The sequence below is a fragment of the Cnephaeus nilssonii genome, assembly GCF_951640355.1.
Source record: "Cnephaeus nilssonii genome assembly, chromosome: 6".
NCBI lineage: Eukaryota > Metazoa > Chordata > Mammalia > Chiroptera > Vespertilionidae > Cnephaeus > Cnephaeus nilssonii.
The window spans coordinates 18,242,951-18,262,330 of record NC_137077.1 but is presented as its reverse complement, the minus strand read 5'-3'; the positions used below and the strand labels follow the sequence as shown (position 1 = coordinate 18,262,330).

General features: G+C 37.4%; 2 protein-coding genes across 3 annotated transcripts in view; one reads left to right on the top strand and one right to left on the bottom strand.

Moving 5' to 3' along the window:
• The window catches only part of ELK3 (ETS transcription factor ELK3), a 65,315-nt gene extending 62,415 nt beyond the window's left edge, over positions 1-2,900 (top strand). For both annotated transcript variants that reach the window (XM_079775264.1, XM_079775265.1), the window contains exon 5: positions 333-2,900. In XM_079775264.1, coding sequence (XP_079631390.1) covers positions 333-431 — 99 coding nt within the window. In that variant the 3' untranslated portion in view covers positions 432-2,900. The remainder of the gene's footprint in view (positions 1-332) is intronic.
• Positions 2,901-7,613: 4,713 nt separating this feature from the next.
• CDK17 (cyclin dependent kinase 17) overlaps positions 7,614-19,380 on the bottom strand; it is an 83,988-nt gene continuing 72,221 nt past the window's right edge. The window contains exons 12-17 of the mRNA XM_079775263.1: positions 15,532-15,629; positions 14,969-15,074; positions 12,533-12,575; positions 11,449-11,539; positions 9,862-9,939; positions 7,614-9,332 (exon numbers count right to left, since the gene is read on the bottom strand). Coding sequence (XP_079631389.1) covers positions 9,295-9,332; positions 9,862-9,939; positions 11,449-11,539; positions 12,533-12,575; positions 14,969-15,074; positions 15,532-15,629 — 454 coding nt within the window. The 3' untranslated portion in view covers positions 7,614-9,294. The remainder of the gene's footprint in view (positions 9,333-9,861; positions 9,940-11,448; positions 11,540-12,532; positions 12,576-14,968; positions 15,075-15,531; positions 15,630-19,380) is intronic.

Below are 19,380 nucleotides of genomic sequence, written 5' to 3'. Positions count from 1 at the left end.
TCAGTCCACGGGCTAGTGCTCCAACCACTGAACCAAACTGACTAGGGCAGTAGCTTGGAATTAAAAAAAACAAAACACAGTGTTAGAACATACTTCAACAAATGAAGTACATATTTTATATGCCTAGGCTACTATGAAAAAATAATTTTCTGTGCCCTTCTGTTTGCTGTATGTAATCCTGATCTCACTATCCTCTTCCAATTACTCATTTTCAACTTACCTGTATCACAGTGGTGATGACAGAACTGAGCCACTACAGTTATCTAGGAATGTAAAGAACAAGTTCTTCACAATAGATTTGTAATTGTTGAAAAATGTTTTGTCCCCTCCAGTTCCCAACACTGCTCAATGGCCACATGCCAGTGCCAATCCCCAGCCTGGACAGAGCTGCTTCTCCAATACTGCTTTCTTCGACCTCTCAGAAGTCCTGATGACATCTGGCCACAATGAAAGACTCATTCACTGATGAAGCAAATTTGTCCCCATGGGCTAGTTTACCTGTGTCATGAGAAGGACTTTGTGAAACCCTGTTAATTTGGTTTGCACTTTTCATAACATGGATGGTCTAGATATATGTTAGCATTTTTAAAACTTTTTTTATATTCAAGTATATATGAAAATCTGTTTCGCATTAAGTGAATTTTAATGTTTTTGTTTTTATATCCTCTTAGCTCTTAAGTGTTGAACACTGTTGACAGTGAAGAACTTTTCTTAATGGCTTTCAGTGTAACTAATAAGGATGTGAAGCTTTTTCGCTTTAATTCTGCATATGCTGAACTGTGCTTATATACACTATAACCAGCTGTGCCTTCCCTTGCATTTAGTTTAATGTAAATGATTTATATATTTTTTAGAGAAAATGTTTGAAAGACAAAGATTAGTATCAAACAGCTCTCTAGTAGAATTTCATTATTTTTCACAAGTAGGCAATATGAAAGCATATTCATATTACTTTTTCTCTTTTGCTTTCAATTATAAGAATTGCCTTAGAGCCTCTTTTGAACTGAAATTCAATAAATGTAATGTCCAAGTAATGTTTTTATAAGAAGAAACTAAGCCATATTTAGACAATAAACATTCATGAAAGAAAATGTTCGAAAGTGCATTTTTAAAGACAGGAACTTTGAAAGGCTAGCCTCCCAGCTGTTTACCAGCTGTTTACAATCTTTTAGACTCCTCCCAAACAAAACCACTTGATGGAAAAGCTACAAGTTTATTCTATCCATACCCCTGGAGTATTTCCTAGGTTAGCATATTCTTAGTTCAAGAAATTAGCCCTGGTTCTCCCTGTTTTCCAAAAAGAATCACACCTCTCCAATACATTTCCTATATCATTATGAGTTAAGGTTTCTCTAAACCCCTCAAACTATTAACATTTAAAAATCCTATGCTTTGAAAGAGGCTCATAGACTCGTGATGAAAACAACGAAGAAACAATCTTGTAATACCAAGTATCTTCAGGTGTATGGGTATAGCCTTGCTTGTGGAAACTGAGAGGTTATTACTAACTTTAGGGTGAGAATGAAGGAAACCTCTTGCAAAAATATAAGATTCTTCAGAAACCTCATCAATGTTGAATTGATTATGTAACAATTTGGAACACTCAACAGTAATTCTTTTGTGTAGTGGAGTTTAGAGCAGGGACGATAGGAATGTATTTTCTGTTCCTTCAAAAAATTAGGCACCCATCTAAGGCATCTTTCTGTGCATTATGAAAGTTCTAATGGTAAGAGAACTGGAAAGTGCCCAGTGCTTGCAATTCAAGATCAGATTATCATCCTTAACTATAAGTAACAGAAACCAATTTGACATGTGGCTAAATAATTAATTGCTCCAAACCAGGCATTAAATAGCAGGGATAAATAAAACAAAGCTTGTGAAAACACAAACATTTCTTAGATTTTCAAAAAAATCTAAAATTTTGTTATGATATAAATGTTGAGATTTCCAATTGGAATTGAGCATCTCTATGTGAGGGATGTATGCCCTTATTTGGAGGAAAACCCCAAACATTCCAATATGCATCTTTGAAAATAAAATAATGGGGTTGATTCCAGAATCCACAAACAGACACTACTGTCACGGGCTAACTAAGGATAATTCTGTACAAAATAGCTAATCCAGCTGATATTTACTGAGAATGCGTCCTACCCAGGTTTCCAGATGTGGACAGTTGCATAGGAGAAGCTGCATAAGGCCAAATAGCTCATCGAAGGTAGGACAGTGACTGGTGCCCAGTCCAGTTCTGCCTCCCTTCTTAGCTGTAAGTAACTACCAATCCAAAACTGTATGTTAGCCAAAAAAACAGATAGCATTAAAAAATTGTCGGGTAAGAGAAGGATGCACTCCAAATGCAAGAGTCTTAGAGAAACTAATTAAAAAGGAAGTCCCATGTACAAATATCACAACCAAAATATTTTTAAATGTAAATACTGATTGGAAAATTCAAATGACTGTATCTCTGATTCTTGTATTCCCTTCCTCCAAATACTATGATTAACATACAATCTAGCTCCATTTATTGGAAATGGAAAAATGCAGTAATTTGTGATGGATCAAAAACTTACTATAACACAAATAGAGAACTAGAGGTATTGAAGTATAACCCTTATAGCTCTGCCTCATTCTATGTGTGTGTGTATATGTGTGCGTTTTTTTTTAATCAACTATTTTAGTCAGACAATAGGTTTCACAGAACATATTCAATTTTTTCTTTCTTTTTATATGTCTGCTTTATCAGTGTTAAATTGCTAAGGCTAAAGTTTTATAGAACTATAATCTAAACATTGGTCTTTGTACACATCATTTCTCTGACTGCAAATCTTCACTCCCTTTCATATATGTATCATTTTTACTGTTATATTATTTTTGTTCAATAAATACTTTGTGATAAAAGGCAAGTGGGTCGGTTTACTTCCATTTACTTGGTATAATCCAAGTTTCACTTTTCCATATGAGTACATGTTAGAAAATGAGTCTTGTCATCTAGCCTTAAATGTGGTATATTATCAAAACATGCTATGTATATGTAATCTGCTTTGAACAGATACTTAAGAAAACAAAATTATTGAAAATGAATTGGAGAGAAGGAAATGGGTTTAAAAAATGTCCCCTGATCTTTAAAATCTTAAGTTCTATCAACTGTCCTATATTGAGATGGAGGAGGAGGAAAAATTACCCTTTATTCTTTTAGCTACAACTAGTATTAAACTCAATGGTTAAAGACTGAAATCTTTTCCCCTAATATTAGGAACAAGATAAGGGTAACTTCTGTTGCCGTTTTTATTCAATATAGTACTGCAAGTCCTAGCCTGAAGGGAGGGAAGAGGGGAGAGAAAGAAAAAGAAAAAAAAAAAAGACATCCAAATGAAAAAGGGAAAGATAAAACTACTTACAGATGGTATGTTATATGTAAAAACCCTGAAGAATCTACCAAAGAAAAGTTAGAGCAAATAAACTGAACAAAATTGTAGGCTACAAAATCAACATGTAAAAATAATTTGTATTTCTACATACTAGCAACAAAAAACCTGAAAAATTTAAGAAAACCATTCTAGCTACAATATCAAATATAATAATGAATAAATTTAATCAAGATAGCACAAGACTTGTACACTGAAAACTGAAACATTGCTACAATAAATTAAAGACATCCTATGTTCATGTATTAGAAGACAACATTGTTAAGATCACACACAATACTATCCAAAGTGACCTGCAGATTCAATGCAATTCCTATTACAATCCCAATGACATTTTCTTTTTCCAGAATAAGAATAATTTCATCCTAAAATTTATATAGAATTTCAAGGGACGTCAAGAGTCAAAACAATACTTGTATGAACAAAAACGACACACACTTCTTGATTTCAAAACTTAAAAAACCACAAGTAATCAGAACATTGTACAGGTAAAGGACAGAGATTTAGACCAACAGAATAGAATAAAGAAAGCCAAAATAAACCCTCACATCTGTGGTCAATTGATTTTCAACAAGAGTGCCAAGACCAGAGAGGAAAGGACAGTCTTTTCAACAAATAGTGCTGGGAAAACTAGGTATTCACATGCAGAAGAGTAAGTTGGGCCTTCACTTGACACCATATACAAAAATTAATTCAAAATGGATTAGTGCTCTAAATGTAAACAATAGCAGTATAAAACTCTTAAACAGGAAAATATTCATGACCTTGGATTTGGCAATAGTTTCTCAAACATGCCACCAAAAGCAGAGGCAACAAAAGAAAAATAGATACACTGGATTTCATTAGGATTAAAACTTTTACACATCAAAATGACGCCATTAAGAAAGTGAAAGACAATCCACAGACTGGAAGAAACCGCAAATCATATGCCTCATAAGAGTCTAATATGTAGAATATACAAAAAACTACAACTCAACAACAAAAAGGTGACACAATTTAAAAATGGGCCAAGGACTTGAATACACATTTTCCTCCAAAGCAGATACACAAATGACAGATGAAAAGATGCTCAACATCCATAGTTACTAGGGAAATGAAAAACAAAACCACGTTTCCATTAGAATGAATATAATAATAACAACAACAACAACAAGTGTTGGCGATGGATGAGGAGAAATTGGAACTCTCACATTACCATTGGGAATGTAAAATAGTGCAGTTGTTCTGGAAAACAGTTTGGCAGTTCCTCAAAAAGTTAAACATAGAATTACTAAATAATCAAACAATTCCAATCCTAAATATATAAACTCAAAGAATTTGTTAAACAAGGACTCAACAAAAGCTTCCAATGTCCACAGCAGCATTATTTACAATAATCAAAAGGAAAAACCCAAGGTCCATCAACAGATGAATGGATAAACAAAACTTCATATATTCCTATCACAGTATTATTCAGCCATTAAAAAAGAATTTCTGACATGCTACATCATTAAACCTTGGAAACATTATGCTAAGTGAAACAGGTCAGACACAAAAGGATAAATATAATATGATTCTACTTTTATGAAATATATAGAATATGCAAATTCAGAAATAAAAAGTATATTTGAGGTTACTAGGGATGTGGAGTATGGGAAAAATGAGGGCATATTTAATGGGTACAGAGCTTTTGTTTGGAGTGATGAAAATTTTGGAAATAGTGATCATTGTGAATCTAATTAATGCCATTGAACTGCATATTTATAATGGGTAAAAATGGCAAATTTTTTGTTATATGTATTTTACCACTATTAAAAAAATCGTAAACAAAAACACTCAAAAAAATCTTCATAAATTGTCTTGAATCCAAAAGATAATTAGAGCATGTTAACAAGACTTTCAAACATAACCTGATAAAGCGCCAATAAAAATGCAGCTACTTCTATATAAAGTGACATATTCATTGAGTTTATATTCCAGAAAACAACATCACTTGGAAGAAAAACAAAAGTCATCCTGTTTCATCTTTAAGAGCCTTGTCAATTTAAGATAAATCATAAGTGTTCAAGATTCAAAATTTCTGAGTTTCCAAAAAATTAATAAAGGAACTGCCTTATGACCCAGCAATTTCTGGAACTATATCTGAAGAAACCCAAAACACTAATTCGAAAGAATATATGCATCTTTATGTTCATTGCAGTGTTATTTACAACTAGAGGCCTGGTGCACGAAATTCATGCACAGGGGGCGGGGGGGGGTATCCAATCCAGGATCCCTCTCACAATCCGGAACCACTGGCTCCTAAACACTAACCTGACTGCCTGCCTGATGCCCCTAACTGCTCTCCCCTCCTGGCCTGATTGCCCTAAATGCCTAACTGCTCCCCCGTGCTGGCCTGATCCTCCTAACTGCCTATCTGGGCTCCCCTGCTGGCCTGATCCTCCTAACTGCCTATCTGCTCTCCCTTCCTCTCCATGCTCTTCAGACCCCTGTGCAGGCGTGCTGAGAGCTCTCTGCCGCAGCCCTGCCCGTCCTGATTGGTCATTGCATGACGACGTCCCAGCCAATTTGCATATCCCTCTATTATTAGTATAGAGAGCCAAGATTTGGAAGCAGCCCAAGTACCCATCAGTAGATGAGTGGATAAAAAAACTAGTGCATTTACACAATAGAATACTATTCAACTGTAAAAAAGAAGAAAATCTTACCTTTTCCAACAACATGCAGGGACCTGGAGAGCATTATGCTAAGTGAAGTAAGCCAGTCAGAGAAAGACAAATACCATATGATTTCACTTACATGTGAAATATAATAAACAAATTAACAAAATAAAAACAGACTCACAAATACAGAGAACAGACTGACAAGTGTCAGGGGGGGGGGGGGGGGGTTGGGAGACTGGGTGAAAAAGGTGAAGGGATTAAACAAATAAACCTCACAACAATTTGGTGATCACCAGAGGGAAAAGGAGGTAGGGGAGACAGAAGACGGTAAAGGGGGGATAAATGGTGATGGAAGGAAACCTGACTTTGGGTGGTGAACACACAATACAATATACAGATAATATTTTTAGGACTGTACACTTGAAACCTGTATAATTTTATTTACCAACTAGGGGCCGAGTGTACGAATTTGTGAACAGGTGGGGTCCCTCTGGGTAGCCTGCAGGGATCAGGCCAAAACCTGCAGTCCAACACCGTCTGCAGCTCCTACCTGCTGCTCCCGCTCGTCCCAGCCCCATTGTGCCTGCCACGGGCTCATGGCCAATCAGTCCTGATTGGGAGAGGCTCGTGCTGCCGCAGCAACGCTTGCCAGCCATGAGCCCTGCATCTGGTGCCCTCCCAAGGGGAGTGGCCTGCGGGATCGGGCTGAAACTGGCTCTCCGACATCTCCCGAGGGGTCCCAGATTGCGAGAGGGCGCAGGCCAGGCTGAGGGACCCCACCAGTGCACGATCGGGCCAGGGAGGGACCATGGGAGGGCTCTAGGGCGTGTCCAGCCCATCTCGCTCAGTCCTGATTGGCCGGACCCCAGCAGCAAGCTAACCTACTGGTCAGAGCATCTGCTGGTGGTCAGTGCACGTCATAGCGAGCGATTGAGCAGCCTTAGCATATCATTAGCATAATTATGCTTTGATTGGTTGTTTGGTTGTTCTGCCATTCGGTCTATTTGCATTTTACTCTTTTATTATATAGGATTATATAGGATATCACCCCAATAAATTCAATAAAAATTTCAAAAAAATTTCTGAGTTTCAATTCTCTTCATTGAAGAGTTTCCAGGATCTGAATGGTACTCAAGTATTAAAAAACACACAACTCCCCTAAATACAAAACAAACAAATAAGCAAACAAAAACTCCCACCAAAATTCCTTAATAAAATAAACAATCCTAAGACTTCCTAGGAAGAAGAATTTTACATAACTCTATTTCTTCACATTTTATATGCAAGAATCAAACTTATGAATATGTCAAATTTGCAACAAATCAAATATATAACCTCCAAAATACAATATATGACACATTATAATTGAGTGCTATCCTATAAAACTACAGTAGAGATTACTGTAGTTTGACCAGCACAGATATAAGTTAAATATTACCGCAAAATGAGACTTCATTACCTTAAGAATGAGTCCCATAAAAGAAAATGATCCCATCCTACACCACAGCCTTTTTCCCCCAGAAAGAACTGTGACAACAAAACCAACATCTTAACAACATGAAGATTTTGTTATTATAAATTTCAAAACAAAAGGGAGGAATTTCACATAATATTTATAACCTTCAAAGTAATACATGTCTGTCAGTTAGAAATAACAGCAGTTTGTTAGGCTACAGGGTTTAACATAAAACTTATTTACAAACATGAAAAGCAGTAGTGGTCCAATATTCACCATTACACATAAATCTGTTTCTTCCAGAAATTTTTTTAAAAAAATTAAAATTTCACTGTCATGAAATATTAAAATAACACCCTAAACATGCCACAATCACTATTCACAAATAAAGTTAAGATGAAATATACAAAAATTCACTTAATACTGTTAAATAACAATAAGATTTCCTGAACAGAAATGGTAGGACCCCTGAATGTTTTACAGTGAATGAATGTCAGGAAGAAACTTAAGTTATGACTATTTTCATGATATATAAGCCAAAAATTTACATGACCATCTCAAAATATACCAATTAAGATTTGTAGTTTGTAAGATGCACTAAACAAATAGTCCTAAAAGTTAACCCAAATGCTTAAAACATTGTTACCAACACCAAGATGTGTTTATGATGTTCAGAGATGCATAATTAAAACTGTAATTTTGTATCTGGTAAACAGATAATATCTACAATGCTTTAAAACAATCCTCTAAGCTCTCTCTTCTCTCATTTGTATTTATCATGGCTCATTTCAAAGACATATTACAGCTTTCAGCTGATTCCAAGTGAATGTTATTAAAATACACACATACAGACAACCCCCAAATAAAATAAATTGTTTCTCAATGATATAGCATCCTTTCTAGTAAAAGGATTGTATTTAAAACAAACAAGACCTCTCATGTTTGGACTTGTATGGTTTTGTCTGAACTAAATTAAAGCACGATGTAAAATAGATAAGTGTATTAGTAAAAAATATCCAATAATATGCAGTAAATATTTCTAAAATGAGGAAAGGTAAAAATAAATAATTTTGGTGCTTTAATTTTCTGGTATCTAATGTGAGATCCCCAAAATGTCAGGTGTTCACTTGCTTGAATCAACTTCTGCATCACGTTTTCCTAAACATAATGTGCTTATCAATTTCTTAGCTACTCTATTTGCCAATGTTCAATAAAAAAAATTATATAGATTATACAGCATGAACTTAAGAGTGTTCAAGATGGCTCACTTATTTTACTGTTAAGCAAAGCTGAATCTACATTCCAGAAAACACCGCAGTTTAATTTTAAAAACAAACAAAAATGCAGCAGTAAAACAATTCATGAGGAGAAACAGATGCATTCACATAATAAAGCCACTGCAACTTCTTCAGGCATTCAACTGTTATGTTAAATAAACAGACAGTAGTTATTTAGCAGCAATGATTCCGCAATAAATAATGCACTGTGTTTCAGTCCTGCACAAAAATTGCAGCTACAGTTACATCAATAGCTGTAACCTACTGGCTCTAATGGCAGAGAAGACCTTAAAACCAACTGTACAAAAAAATTGTCACACTGTGACAACAAATATAAAAACAATCTGTAGGTCTGAAATAAAAAGACTCCACTGTGAAGAGGACAGTGTAGACAAACGGAGATTCCAAGTCCACCAAAAGAAATAATTGCCTTCAGATCTGAGTCCTTGATTGATAAGAAAGGCTGGGGGGCTGGGCTTGAAACCATGTTATCAGACTTAAAAGAGCATGCTCTGTCTTCTGTTCTTCCCATGTCCTAAAATATAAAGTCATTTTATGAGGCAGTTCGAGGTTCAATTTTATCCCACATACAGTATTTGGTGACTCTAGGATGCTAATGTTCCCACCAGCAAAGCTAATTTTCCATGGTAAGAGTGATCAATACTGTCTTAAATGACCCTTTTGTCGATGGGGTCAGTCTACAGCTTCTATGCTTCGAAGTGATGAACCTGATGACTAGGGAAGCACAAGATGTGTCTTCTGCCTCAGGTACCAGGGATGGCATGTGCAGTGATCAAGCCAGGCCACTTGTAAAAGGTCTCTGTGCCATCTGCAGCTTTCAGGATCCCTGACTTGACTGAGTCAGATTTCTCTCTGAAGAATTACTGAGCTGCCCACATCATACAGAAAAGTGAGAATGTGCAATGCTAAACATACACAGTTGTGGAATGCACTGTACATTGGTTTTTACATCAATAATTTTACTGATCAATTTATAAACCAAAAAGTTGGGTTCCATGCAAAATTTCATGATCGACACGTGAAATGGTTTATGACAAACACACCTGTCTCTGGATAAGAAGAATTTCGAAAACCTGGGTCCTTTTGCAACTGAATCTCTTTCAAACTGAATATTGATACACCTAAAATGCACAGACAGGAATTATCAGGTGAAGTTCTAACAGTATTAAAACAAATACAACCCAACTATAGACACATTTTAAAAATGAATACTGATTCAACATTTATACTACATTTATAAGGTTATAGCCCAGCTGAAATATTTTCCCTTTTGTCCCAATGTTTTAAGAAAACCAAAAAAATAATCTCTCTTTAGGACCCCACACCCCCTCTCTCTGCTTTAAATCATGCTTCAAATATGTATTTCTCTAAGGAGACTATACAATGAATATTTCTAGGACCTACTGGGGTTGGGAGACCTAATCAAAATGTATTGCTTTTTCTCTCTCTGTCATTTTCCTCCCTCCTCTGACAGCATGAAGGTTCCTCAAACTGTCTTCAAACTTTTTAGATAAGAATAAGGATTTGGTTTGTATATAACTGCCTACCTTAAACTATGAAACTTGATATTAATAATGAAATGTAAATATCATCTTAACAACACCTTTAATTCACCTTTCTCATTTTCAGTCTCTGCCAGAGAGATAATCTTTCATTAGAAACTATATTGTAAATTCTAAGTGGAAAGTCTTGATTCCAATAAGCAAACCTTGATGAATCAATATTGTCTAGTAAATGAGAAATAAATAAGCTTTTAAAAGCTCAGTTCCCAAATATTCTAATTTCCCAATCACCTTACTTAATTTCAAAGTAAAATATTGAGGTAATTAAAAAAAGAATGTTATGAGTAGAATCAAGCAGTTACCTCAGGCACAAGAAATGGGCTGGTTTAGTAACTGACAGTAGGCTCACTACTGTCAGGGCAATAGTAAAGGAAAATAATCTTTAGGTCTTAAAAAGAAACTCTACTTTCACAAGAAAACAATCTTATGTTTTGGTTGTGTTTCATTGTTGTTGTTTTTTTGCCCGAAATCCATTTTTTAACAACGCTGAACCAAAGCAATACAGATTGGGACTAATGACAACGTCTATCATCAGATGGATTTCCAACTTAAGTCCAAAAAGATTAATTACCCATGCCTAAATACTATTGATTTCTTACAGAGTAGTGGTAATGTGCTCAGTGTTAAATAAATTAAAACATAGGCAACCAATGCATCAAGGAACTCTGATCTAATTACAAGACGACTAGAATTTTAGGCTTAAAAACCAACAGCAATCTTGCCCTGGCTGGGTGACTCACTTGGTTGGAGCATCATCCCATGCACCAAAGGGTTGCAGGGTCCATTCCTGGTCAGGGCATGTACCTAGGATTCGGGTTTGATCCTAAGTTGGGGCTCATATAGAAGGCAACTGATCAATGTCTCTCTTTCACATTGATGTTTCTCTCTCCCTACCTTCCTCTCTCTCTCAAATCAATAAAAACATATCCTTGGGTGAGGATAAAACAAAACAAAAAAAACCAACAGCAATCTCTTCCTAATCCCCTAATTCACCTCAGTCTCCTGCCCTGAACAAATGAAAAGACAGAAGGTGAGGGGGATGGAGGAGAACACTAAATTTTCTCTTACTTTCAGGTAAAGCATGTATTCTTGGTCCCAGACTTCGAAAGTACACATGTTTCATGGCCTCTTCTGCTGAAACCCTTTTCTTCGATTCATACTGTGAAAAAGCAAAGAATTGCTTCATTAACTTTTTCTCTAAATACTGTTACAGGAGGGAAGTTAGCACTACTTTATTTTGATTACTTAATACAATCACTATTTTCAAAGAACCAATTTGGAGGTACCTCAGATAAGCTCTAATTTGAGTTGCTATTGACTATATCTCAGCCCCAAATTTCCAAGATAAAGTTGGATCTTACCTAAAAATTTAGATTTCCTGTATTTTTTGAAGTGATGAAAAATTAAAATACTTGAACTTTGGTGTTACTTTTCTTCATGAACACCAAAGGATCATTGAAAATATATCTCTATGACAAACATTATTAAATTACCTATTCAATACCCATTTCCCCTTTTCCCTTGATAGGTAACCTAGATTTATTTCAGGTGTCCATGCTTCAACTCCAATAGATGGACCATGAATCATGACTGTCCTAGTTTGGGCTAATTATGATAATTCTGCTCCTCAATTCCCAGACTCTCTTACAATTAATGTTCTGGTCAACAAGAGTTAGTTTTGAAAAAACCTTACAGGGGTTTCTGGAAAAGCTTTGGCTTTTCAAATACAAAAGGACTAATGTGGCTGATGCAAGCCACATACTCTCTCTTCTCCCTGCTTTGAATGATGATATGAATGCTATTTGGAGGTGCAGCACCTTGTACAGAAATTAAGTATAAGGAAGACAAAGAGAACATAAGAAAACACGAATTGCAGAGAACATGGCCATGACATAGTTGATCTCGATGCCAGCAGCTAACTGCCTCAGACTGTTCAAGGTCACAATGAGAGAACCCCCAAACATATTAAGAGAGACCATAATATTTTTACTTTAGCATATACCTTAAGCATGCTAGATACTACAATAAATAATAATATTAATTGTCATGACAAATTTTTGAAGGAGGTATTATTGATCCCATTCTACAGATGAAGAAACTGAGTCTCAGAGAAGGTAGGCCATTTAACAATTACAAAATAAATATAACTTACCTGAAGAAATTTTGTTATCAATTCGATTCCTTCAGAGTCTAACCTAGAAATGGCAAAAAACAAGTGGCAGTTTATTCTCTTTTAACTTAGCATATAGCAACTTTTCAAACAAAACTACTTTCCAAATGTTTTAATCTGTGAAACCTAGTGCTCTAAAATAGCCACTCTTGTTCTTTCAAATAGATCAAAGCTGTTTTATCCTCAAAAGACTAATCTTGCCACTTATTTAAGAAGAAATCATAAATAACCGGGTGCAAATTCAAATTTCCAATATTCAAGAACAAATTAGATTATTAAAAACTATAGAATTTTTTCTGGTTTTTGTTAATATTCACCCAAGGATATTTTTCCATTTATTTTTAGAGAGAGGGAAAGGGAGGGGACAGAGAGAAACATCGATGTGAGAGACATACATCGATTGGTTGCCTCCCGAGCACATGCCCCAACCAGGGCTGGTGATCAACCCTGCAACCGAGGTATGTGCCCTTGACTGGAATCAAACCTGGGACCCTCCAGTCCAAGTGCTGATGCTCTATCCACTGAGCCAAACTGGCTAGGGCAAAAGTAGAGAATATTTTTAAAAATCACCATTCTGTCTCAAACCAAAGTAACCTTTGTTTATCAAGAAAGCTTAAGTAAATTGCATCAATTTTCAGTGTTCCACTGAAGGCAAGAGTACAAAAGCATCATTTTCCTATTATATAGGTGAAAACAAGGAGAAAAGTGACCCCACTATGTATCGCAGTGGCCAAGATAAACAGGTAGTCTGCTGAGCATCGGGTACTAGGAGCTATAAAGTGCAATTAAATATGTCTCAGTAACTTCATAAAACTTAATTTACAGGGCTACAAAGCCAATGAATGATACAGTTGATAAAGATACATAATTACAGCGATGAATTTAATATAATAGGGAGTATTTAGGGGTTATCTTAATGGGATAATCTCCTGATCAGAAATCATAAGTTCTCTCTTGCTGCCTTTCACTTGCAAAAGCACAATTATGGATAAAGAATATTTTCCCACCTGAGGGCTCCTAGTGAGTATTGTGGATGCTGTGGCCTAGACATTCGCCAGACTCTTAATCCTCTGTAGTTTGCCATTCTGACAAATACATAGAGCTCCTTGGACACAGACAAACTCAGTGCTAAGATCATGGAGAATCTGCTTTAAAGAAGAGCTTTAACCTTCTACACTGGACAATAGCAAGCAATAGACACATAACAAAAATAGGATTTATGCTATTTGGAAAAGACACACACACAAAGTCCAGCACATAATATGATTCTTCCTAAGCAGGAATACTTAGAATGTTATTAGTTGCTACAGTAACAATAAGAACATCAACTCACATAAACACTTTAAAGATATTTTTGGTATCAGAACTGTATTGCTATTCTTCCATAGCCGCAAAATAAATGAAACTAGATCAAGTGTGTTATGTTGTGAGCAATGTGAATAGCATTTGAGTAAAACAGACATTGACCTTATTTGGTACCTTGGTGCCCTTTTTATATTTTTTAAGGAAAGATAGAAAAATACAGTCAAAGATATTATTCTGTGTTACTTAATAAAATGTAATACATTCTGCAAGTCAAATTTTACTGGGAGTCAGGTGGGTCTGGGGGTAGGTCTCAGAAAAAACTAATTGAATAGCCAAATTGAGGATATGAGAGGTCAGAGTTTATATTCTTCAAATACAAATTACTATGTGATTAACTTTGACCGAAATACTGCTGAGTCACCTTTTGTCAGTGTCAAGATTTTACTTATAACACTATCTTAGGTTTTTTAAAAAATATAGCCCTAGCCACGCTTGCTAAGTGGTTAGAGCATTGGCCCACGGACTGAAGGGTCTCAGGCTCAATTCTGGTCAAGGGCATACAAATACTCTGGTTGCAGGCTCGATTCCCAGCCCCGGTCAGGGCGTGTGCGGGAGGCAACTTATGGATGACCCTCTCTCACATAGCTGTTTCTCTGTGTCTCTCCCTCTCCTTCCACTTTCTCTAAAAATCAATGGAAAAAATACTCTTAGGTGAAAATCAACCAACCCAACAGACAAACAAACAAAAAAGTAAAGACTAATTCTGTAGAAAGTGAAGCAGAAATTTCATCATGGCACTAAATAAGGCATTAATTAATGTCTTCTTTCTGGTAAAGAGAACATCTATATAAAGTCTAGAATTCTAATACATATGTTCTATATTCACTTTGTATACAGCTGAATTCTGTGGTCACATAACTTGGTGATGCTTGGTCACTGAATTATAAAATTAATCTGACACAGGAAGGAAGGCTCAATTAAATTAGTTACTAAAATATTTAAGAATTGTGTATGTGTATTAAATATTAAAACCTTACTGTGGATAATGCTTCATGAGAGTAAACAAATCAAGTACATATTCCCCCTTTTACTTAGAGAAAATAAAAAAAATACCTGGGTGCATGGTTAATTAGAGGCTGTGGTTTATATTTTGGGAAGTTGTAGTTCTTGAACTCATCATTTGAAGAAACACCTGGCCAAGTTTCCTGAGATGGAGTCCCTAAGTTAAAAAAAATTACATACATAGAAATATGTAAAATATTACATAAATATGTAAAAATTTATACATATGCAAATATGTATAAGTAGGCAGAGCTAAGAAAGTGTTTTAAAGAACAATTTATATTTAGTAGATGATCTGACTTTCAACTGAAACAGAAATGACAGAAATAGTAAACATATGGACTTTTTTTTAGGAATATGCAATGATGCCATAAAAATGATGATGCCTAATAGACACCTAAGCTAGAAATATTTCCTAGTAATATGGTAAAGGTCAATTTTCAATAATATTTCTCTTCTCTGTTCTTTCACAAAGGTGGAACTCAGTAAATTAAAATTTACGTAGAAGGATTTATATTTATCATAATTATTTATAATTCATATAACAAATAGCTCTTTATGTTAGTCTCAAGTATCAAATTTTAAAATACAGTCTTTAAAAGATTTCTTGTTACCTAGCAGTCGGAAAATTAAGTGCAGTTCATCTTCCACAGTTGATCCTGGAAATAGAGGTCTTCCAGAAGCCATTTCAAAGAAAATGCAACCAACACCCCTTTAAAATATATCATAAAAAATGATGAGTAAACCATTTACATATTAGGACACACAAAAATCTTTTCCTTAAGATGGCCTCTCTGAAGAATTTTATAATAGTCTGCTTTTAGAAAGCCTCCTGCAGAGATATTAACATTTATCCTATTTGTCTCAATTTCCATATTGCTATATCCATTTTTCACACATCAAATATCCAGCTATTCTTTGCATGATCCTTGAAGAGTGACAGTAACAATAGCTAGGAGTGACTTAATGCTTACTATGTGTTAGGTAGTGGGTAGCAGGGGTAGGGAGAAGCAAATGACTCAAGATGTTTTTATGTAGAAAGCAGAGATAGAACAGGTAGGTGCAGGGTAGAGAGTGTTCGAGTGTGTGTGTGTAAGAGAAATGGATGGAGGCTAAATGAATATATATTCTCTTCTACAATTTGTGTGACTACAGCCCTCCCATTTAAGGAATCACAATCTAAAATTGTATATAATGTTTAATTTTATATATTAAAACTAGAGGCCCGGTGAACGAAATGGGGGGGGGGGGTCCCCTCAGCCCGGCCTGCACCCTCTCCAATCTGGGACCCCTCAAGGGAAAACCTTCTCACAATCCAGGACCACTGGCTCCTAACCACTCACGTGCCTGCCTGCCTAATGCCCCTAACTGCTCTCCTGCCTGCCTGATCGCCCTAACCACCTCTGCCTGCCTGCCTGGTCGCCCCTAACGGCCCTCCCCTGCTGGCCTGGTCACCCCCAATGTGCATATGGCTGGGGTCCCTCAGCCCAGCCTGTGTCTCCTCACAGTCTGGGAGCCCTCAGGAGATGTCCTCGGGGGAGCGGGCCTAAGCCAGCAGTCAGACATCCTTAGCTCTGCTACGGAGGCAGGAGAGGCTCCTGCCATCACTGCTGCGCTTGCCAGCCATGAGTCCAGCTCAGGGCTTCTGGCTGAGTGGCACTCCCCCTGTGGGAGCGCACTGACCACCAGGGGGCAGTGCCTGCATTGAGCGTCTGCCCCCTGGTGATCAGTGTGCATCATAGCGACTGGCTGTTCCACTGTTTGGTCAATTTGCATATTAGCCTTTTATTATATAGGATGGGAGGGACTGACAGAGGTCAGAGGGGAGGGGGATGGACATAGACAAAAGTGTGGTGATGGCCAGAAGTGGAGGGGCTGGGTGGAGGAGGGTAAAGGGGGGGAAATGGGAGACATCTATAATAGTGTCAACAGTACAATAAAAGCAATAATGATATACCTCTACACTACACACCTATTAGGGAAAAAAAGATACATTATGAACTATGTATTTACTACTTTGATAAAATTAAAAAATTGAAAAAGAAAGAATTTTGTCCAGAAAGAAGTGTTGTTGAAATGTTTTTTAATTAATTTTTTTATTTTTATTTTTATGGTAAAGCTAAGGATGTTTCAGAGCCCCTGTGAGGGCTGGATTTGTTCTGGGGGAGAGAGCAAGCAAGCTGCAACCAGCAGCATTTTGGATAACCTGCCTGAAATGATTTAAAAGAGAAAGGGACAGATTCCCCAAGCCTACAGTTATTTGTAATTTATTTTCTTATTCTAAATAAAGTCATTTTTGAACCTTATTAAACTCCCTCCCCCCTAAAATTAGTCCTTTAGGTTCAGTAAACTTTAGGCCTCACAAAACCTGTGTTAGTCCCTGAGGGTTGGGGGTCCCCAAAAGAGTTCGGATTCATTCATTATATTTATTTGCTCCTTTTAATTTTTGTTCTAGAGGGAGAGTGAGGACAGTTTTCTACTCAGTAATTTTTATAATAAGAATTGTTTTGGAACCTGCTCCTTCTTTGGCTGTTTACAGGTTTATCTTACTGGGAACTCACAGAGACTTTAAGCTCTTTGAAGATAGGGACAGAGCTAATATTGTGTTTCTATAATACAGGCACAAAATTATACAACTTTTATAAATATTTGTTGAAGAAACTGATAAATTTCAGTGCCAGAAGGCATTACTTTTCCTTCTGCTCCATCTCTTTATTGAGACTTTTGTGCAAAGCATAAGGCTGAGGGGATGAGCAGGGAGAGCGGAGTCAAGTTGCTTTTTCCAAACCCTAGATACCATACTTTGATTTTACATAGTAGATGCCTTTCTGAATGACATTTTGAATTGGGTATATTAGATTTTTCTAATATCAACTCTCTTTACTCATAGAAACTATTTTTAATGATGTTTAAACATTTCGTACTATGAGGTGCAAAATATGTTGCTTATTTCAAGAATCTTTGTGCATTCTTTCTGTAGTAAAGTGAATTATCAACACGGTAAGTCTATTTGGGGGGTCTGCTTAAAATGGGGCACACCAGTACTAAATTCGGTTTAACAATGACTAAGTCGCACACCACGTGTGGCGTTAGATGGCTCTTGGACATAACCAATTCTTTTGGTCCCTTTGCTCCCACAGCACCTGCTTCAACCAGAGGCAGTGTCTTGACCCTCCATAACCTCTTTGTCATGGCGACTGCAGGGCGTCTACTGCCTGAGGCCTTGGCAGTCAGCCGGGCATTGACCTTCCCAAGATGGCAGCAACAATGACAAACGTGCGTCGGGGCGGGGTCCCGCTGGCAGAGGTGGGGCAGTGAGGCACACGGGGAGAGCTTTGGGGCATGCCAGCCAAACCCACAGCTTCCCTCCTCCCCTCCCCTCCCCTCCCCTCCCCTCCCCTCCCCTCCCCTCCCCTCCCCTCCCCTCTCCTCTCCTCTCCTCTCCTCCCCTCCTCTCCCCTCCCCTGCCGGCAGGCTGATGGCTGAGGGGAGCAGCAGCCACTGGCGAGGCGGGGTGCAGGGTGGGCACTTCTTCCCAGGGTTTCAGAGAGTGTTGGGGGCTGGAAGAGGGAGGCTGCTCCCTCCCCACTGCTGGGTGGGACATTGCGAAGGAGGGGTGAGCTGCCGCCAAGAGCCAGGAGCCGCCCTGCCCCACCACAGGGAACCATGAGTCACCCAACTTTTCACAGCAGTACCTCCAGTCAGCACTGAGGACATTGGGCAAGCTGGAGGAGGAACACATGGTGATCGCTCTAGTGAGAGACACTGCCTAGCCCGGACTGCTTTTCCAGCTCCACATTTGTGTCACAAAAGCAGTTATTTAAAAATCTGATCTGCTGCCTCAGTCCTACCCCCTTGGTTTGAATTTTCTGCGCTAGGAGCCGTGAGCCACCCTGCCCCGCTGCTGGGAGTGCGAGCCACTGCTCATGGGTGGGGGGCTGGGGAGGGACTGAGAGCTGCTCAATGCAACTCATGGTGACCGGTCATCCGTCTGGTCGTCTGGTCGTCTGGTCGTTGCGGTCGTTAAGGGGCACTGGCCTTTTATAATGCAGATGTTATATAGAAAGAAAATGATGGCACCATGATGGAAAAAAATATGATAGTTCCTCAGAAACTTTTAAAATAGAATTAATTACTATATGATCCAGCAATTCCACTCCTAAGTATATACCCAAAAGAACTGAAAGTAAGCCTCAAAGAGATAGTTGTACACCCATGTCCATAGCAACATTATTCACAATAGCCAAAAGGAGAAAACAATGCCAGTGTCCACTGACAGATGAATGGATAAAATGTTGCACCCTATGCAATGATTATTCAGTCTTAAAAGTCAAATATCTACAACGTGGGTGAATTTTGAAGACACTTATGCTAAGTGAAATAGGTCAGTCACAAAAGGACTGTATAATTCCATTGATATGAAGTACTTAGAGAAGTCAAATTCAGAAACATAAAGTGGAATG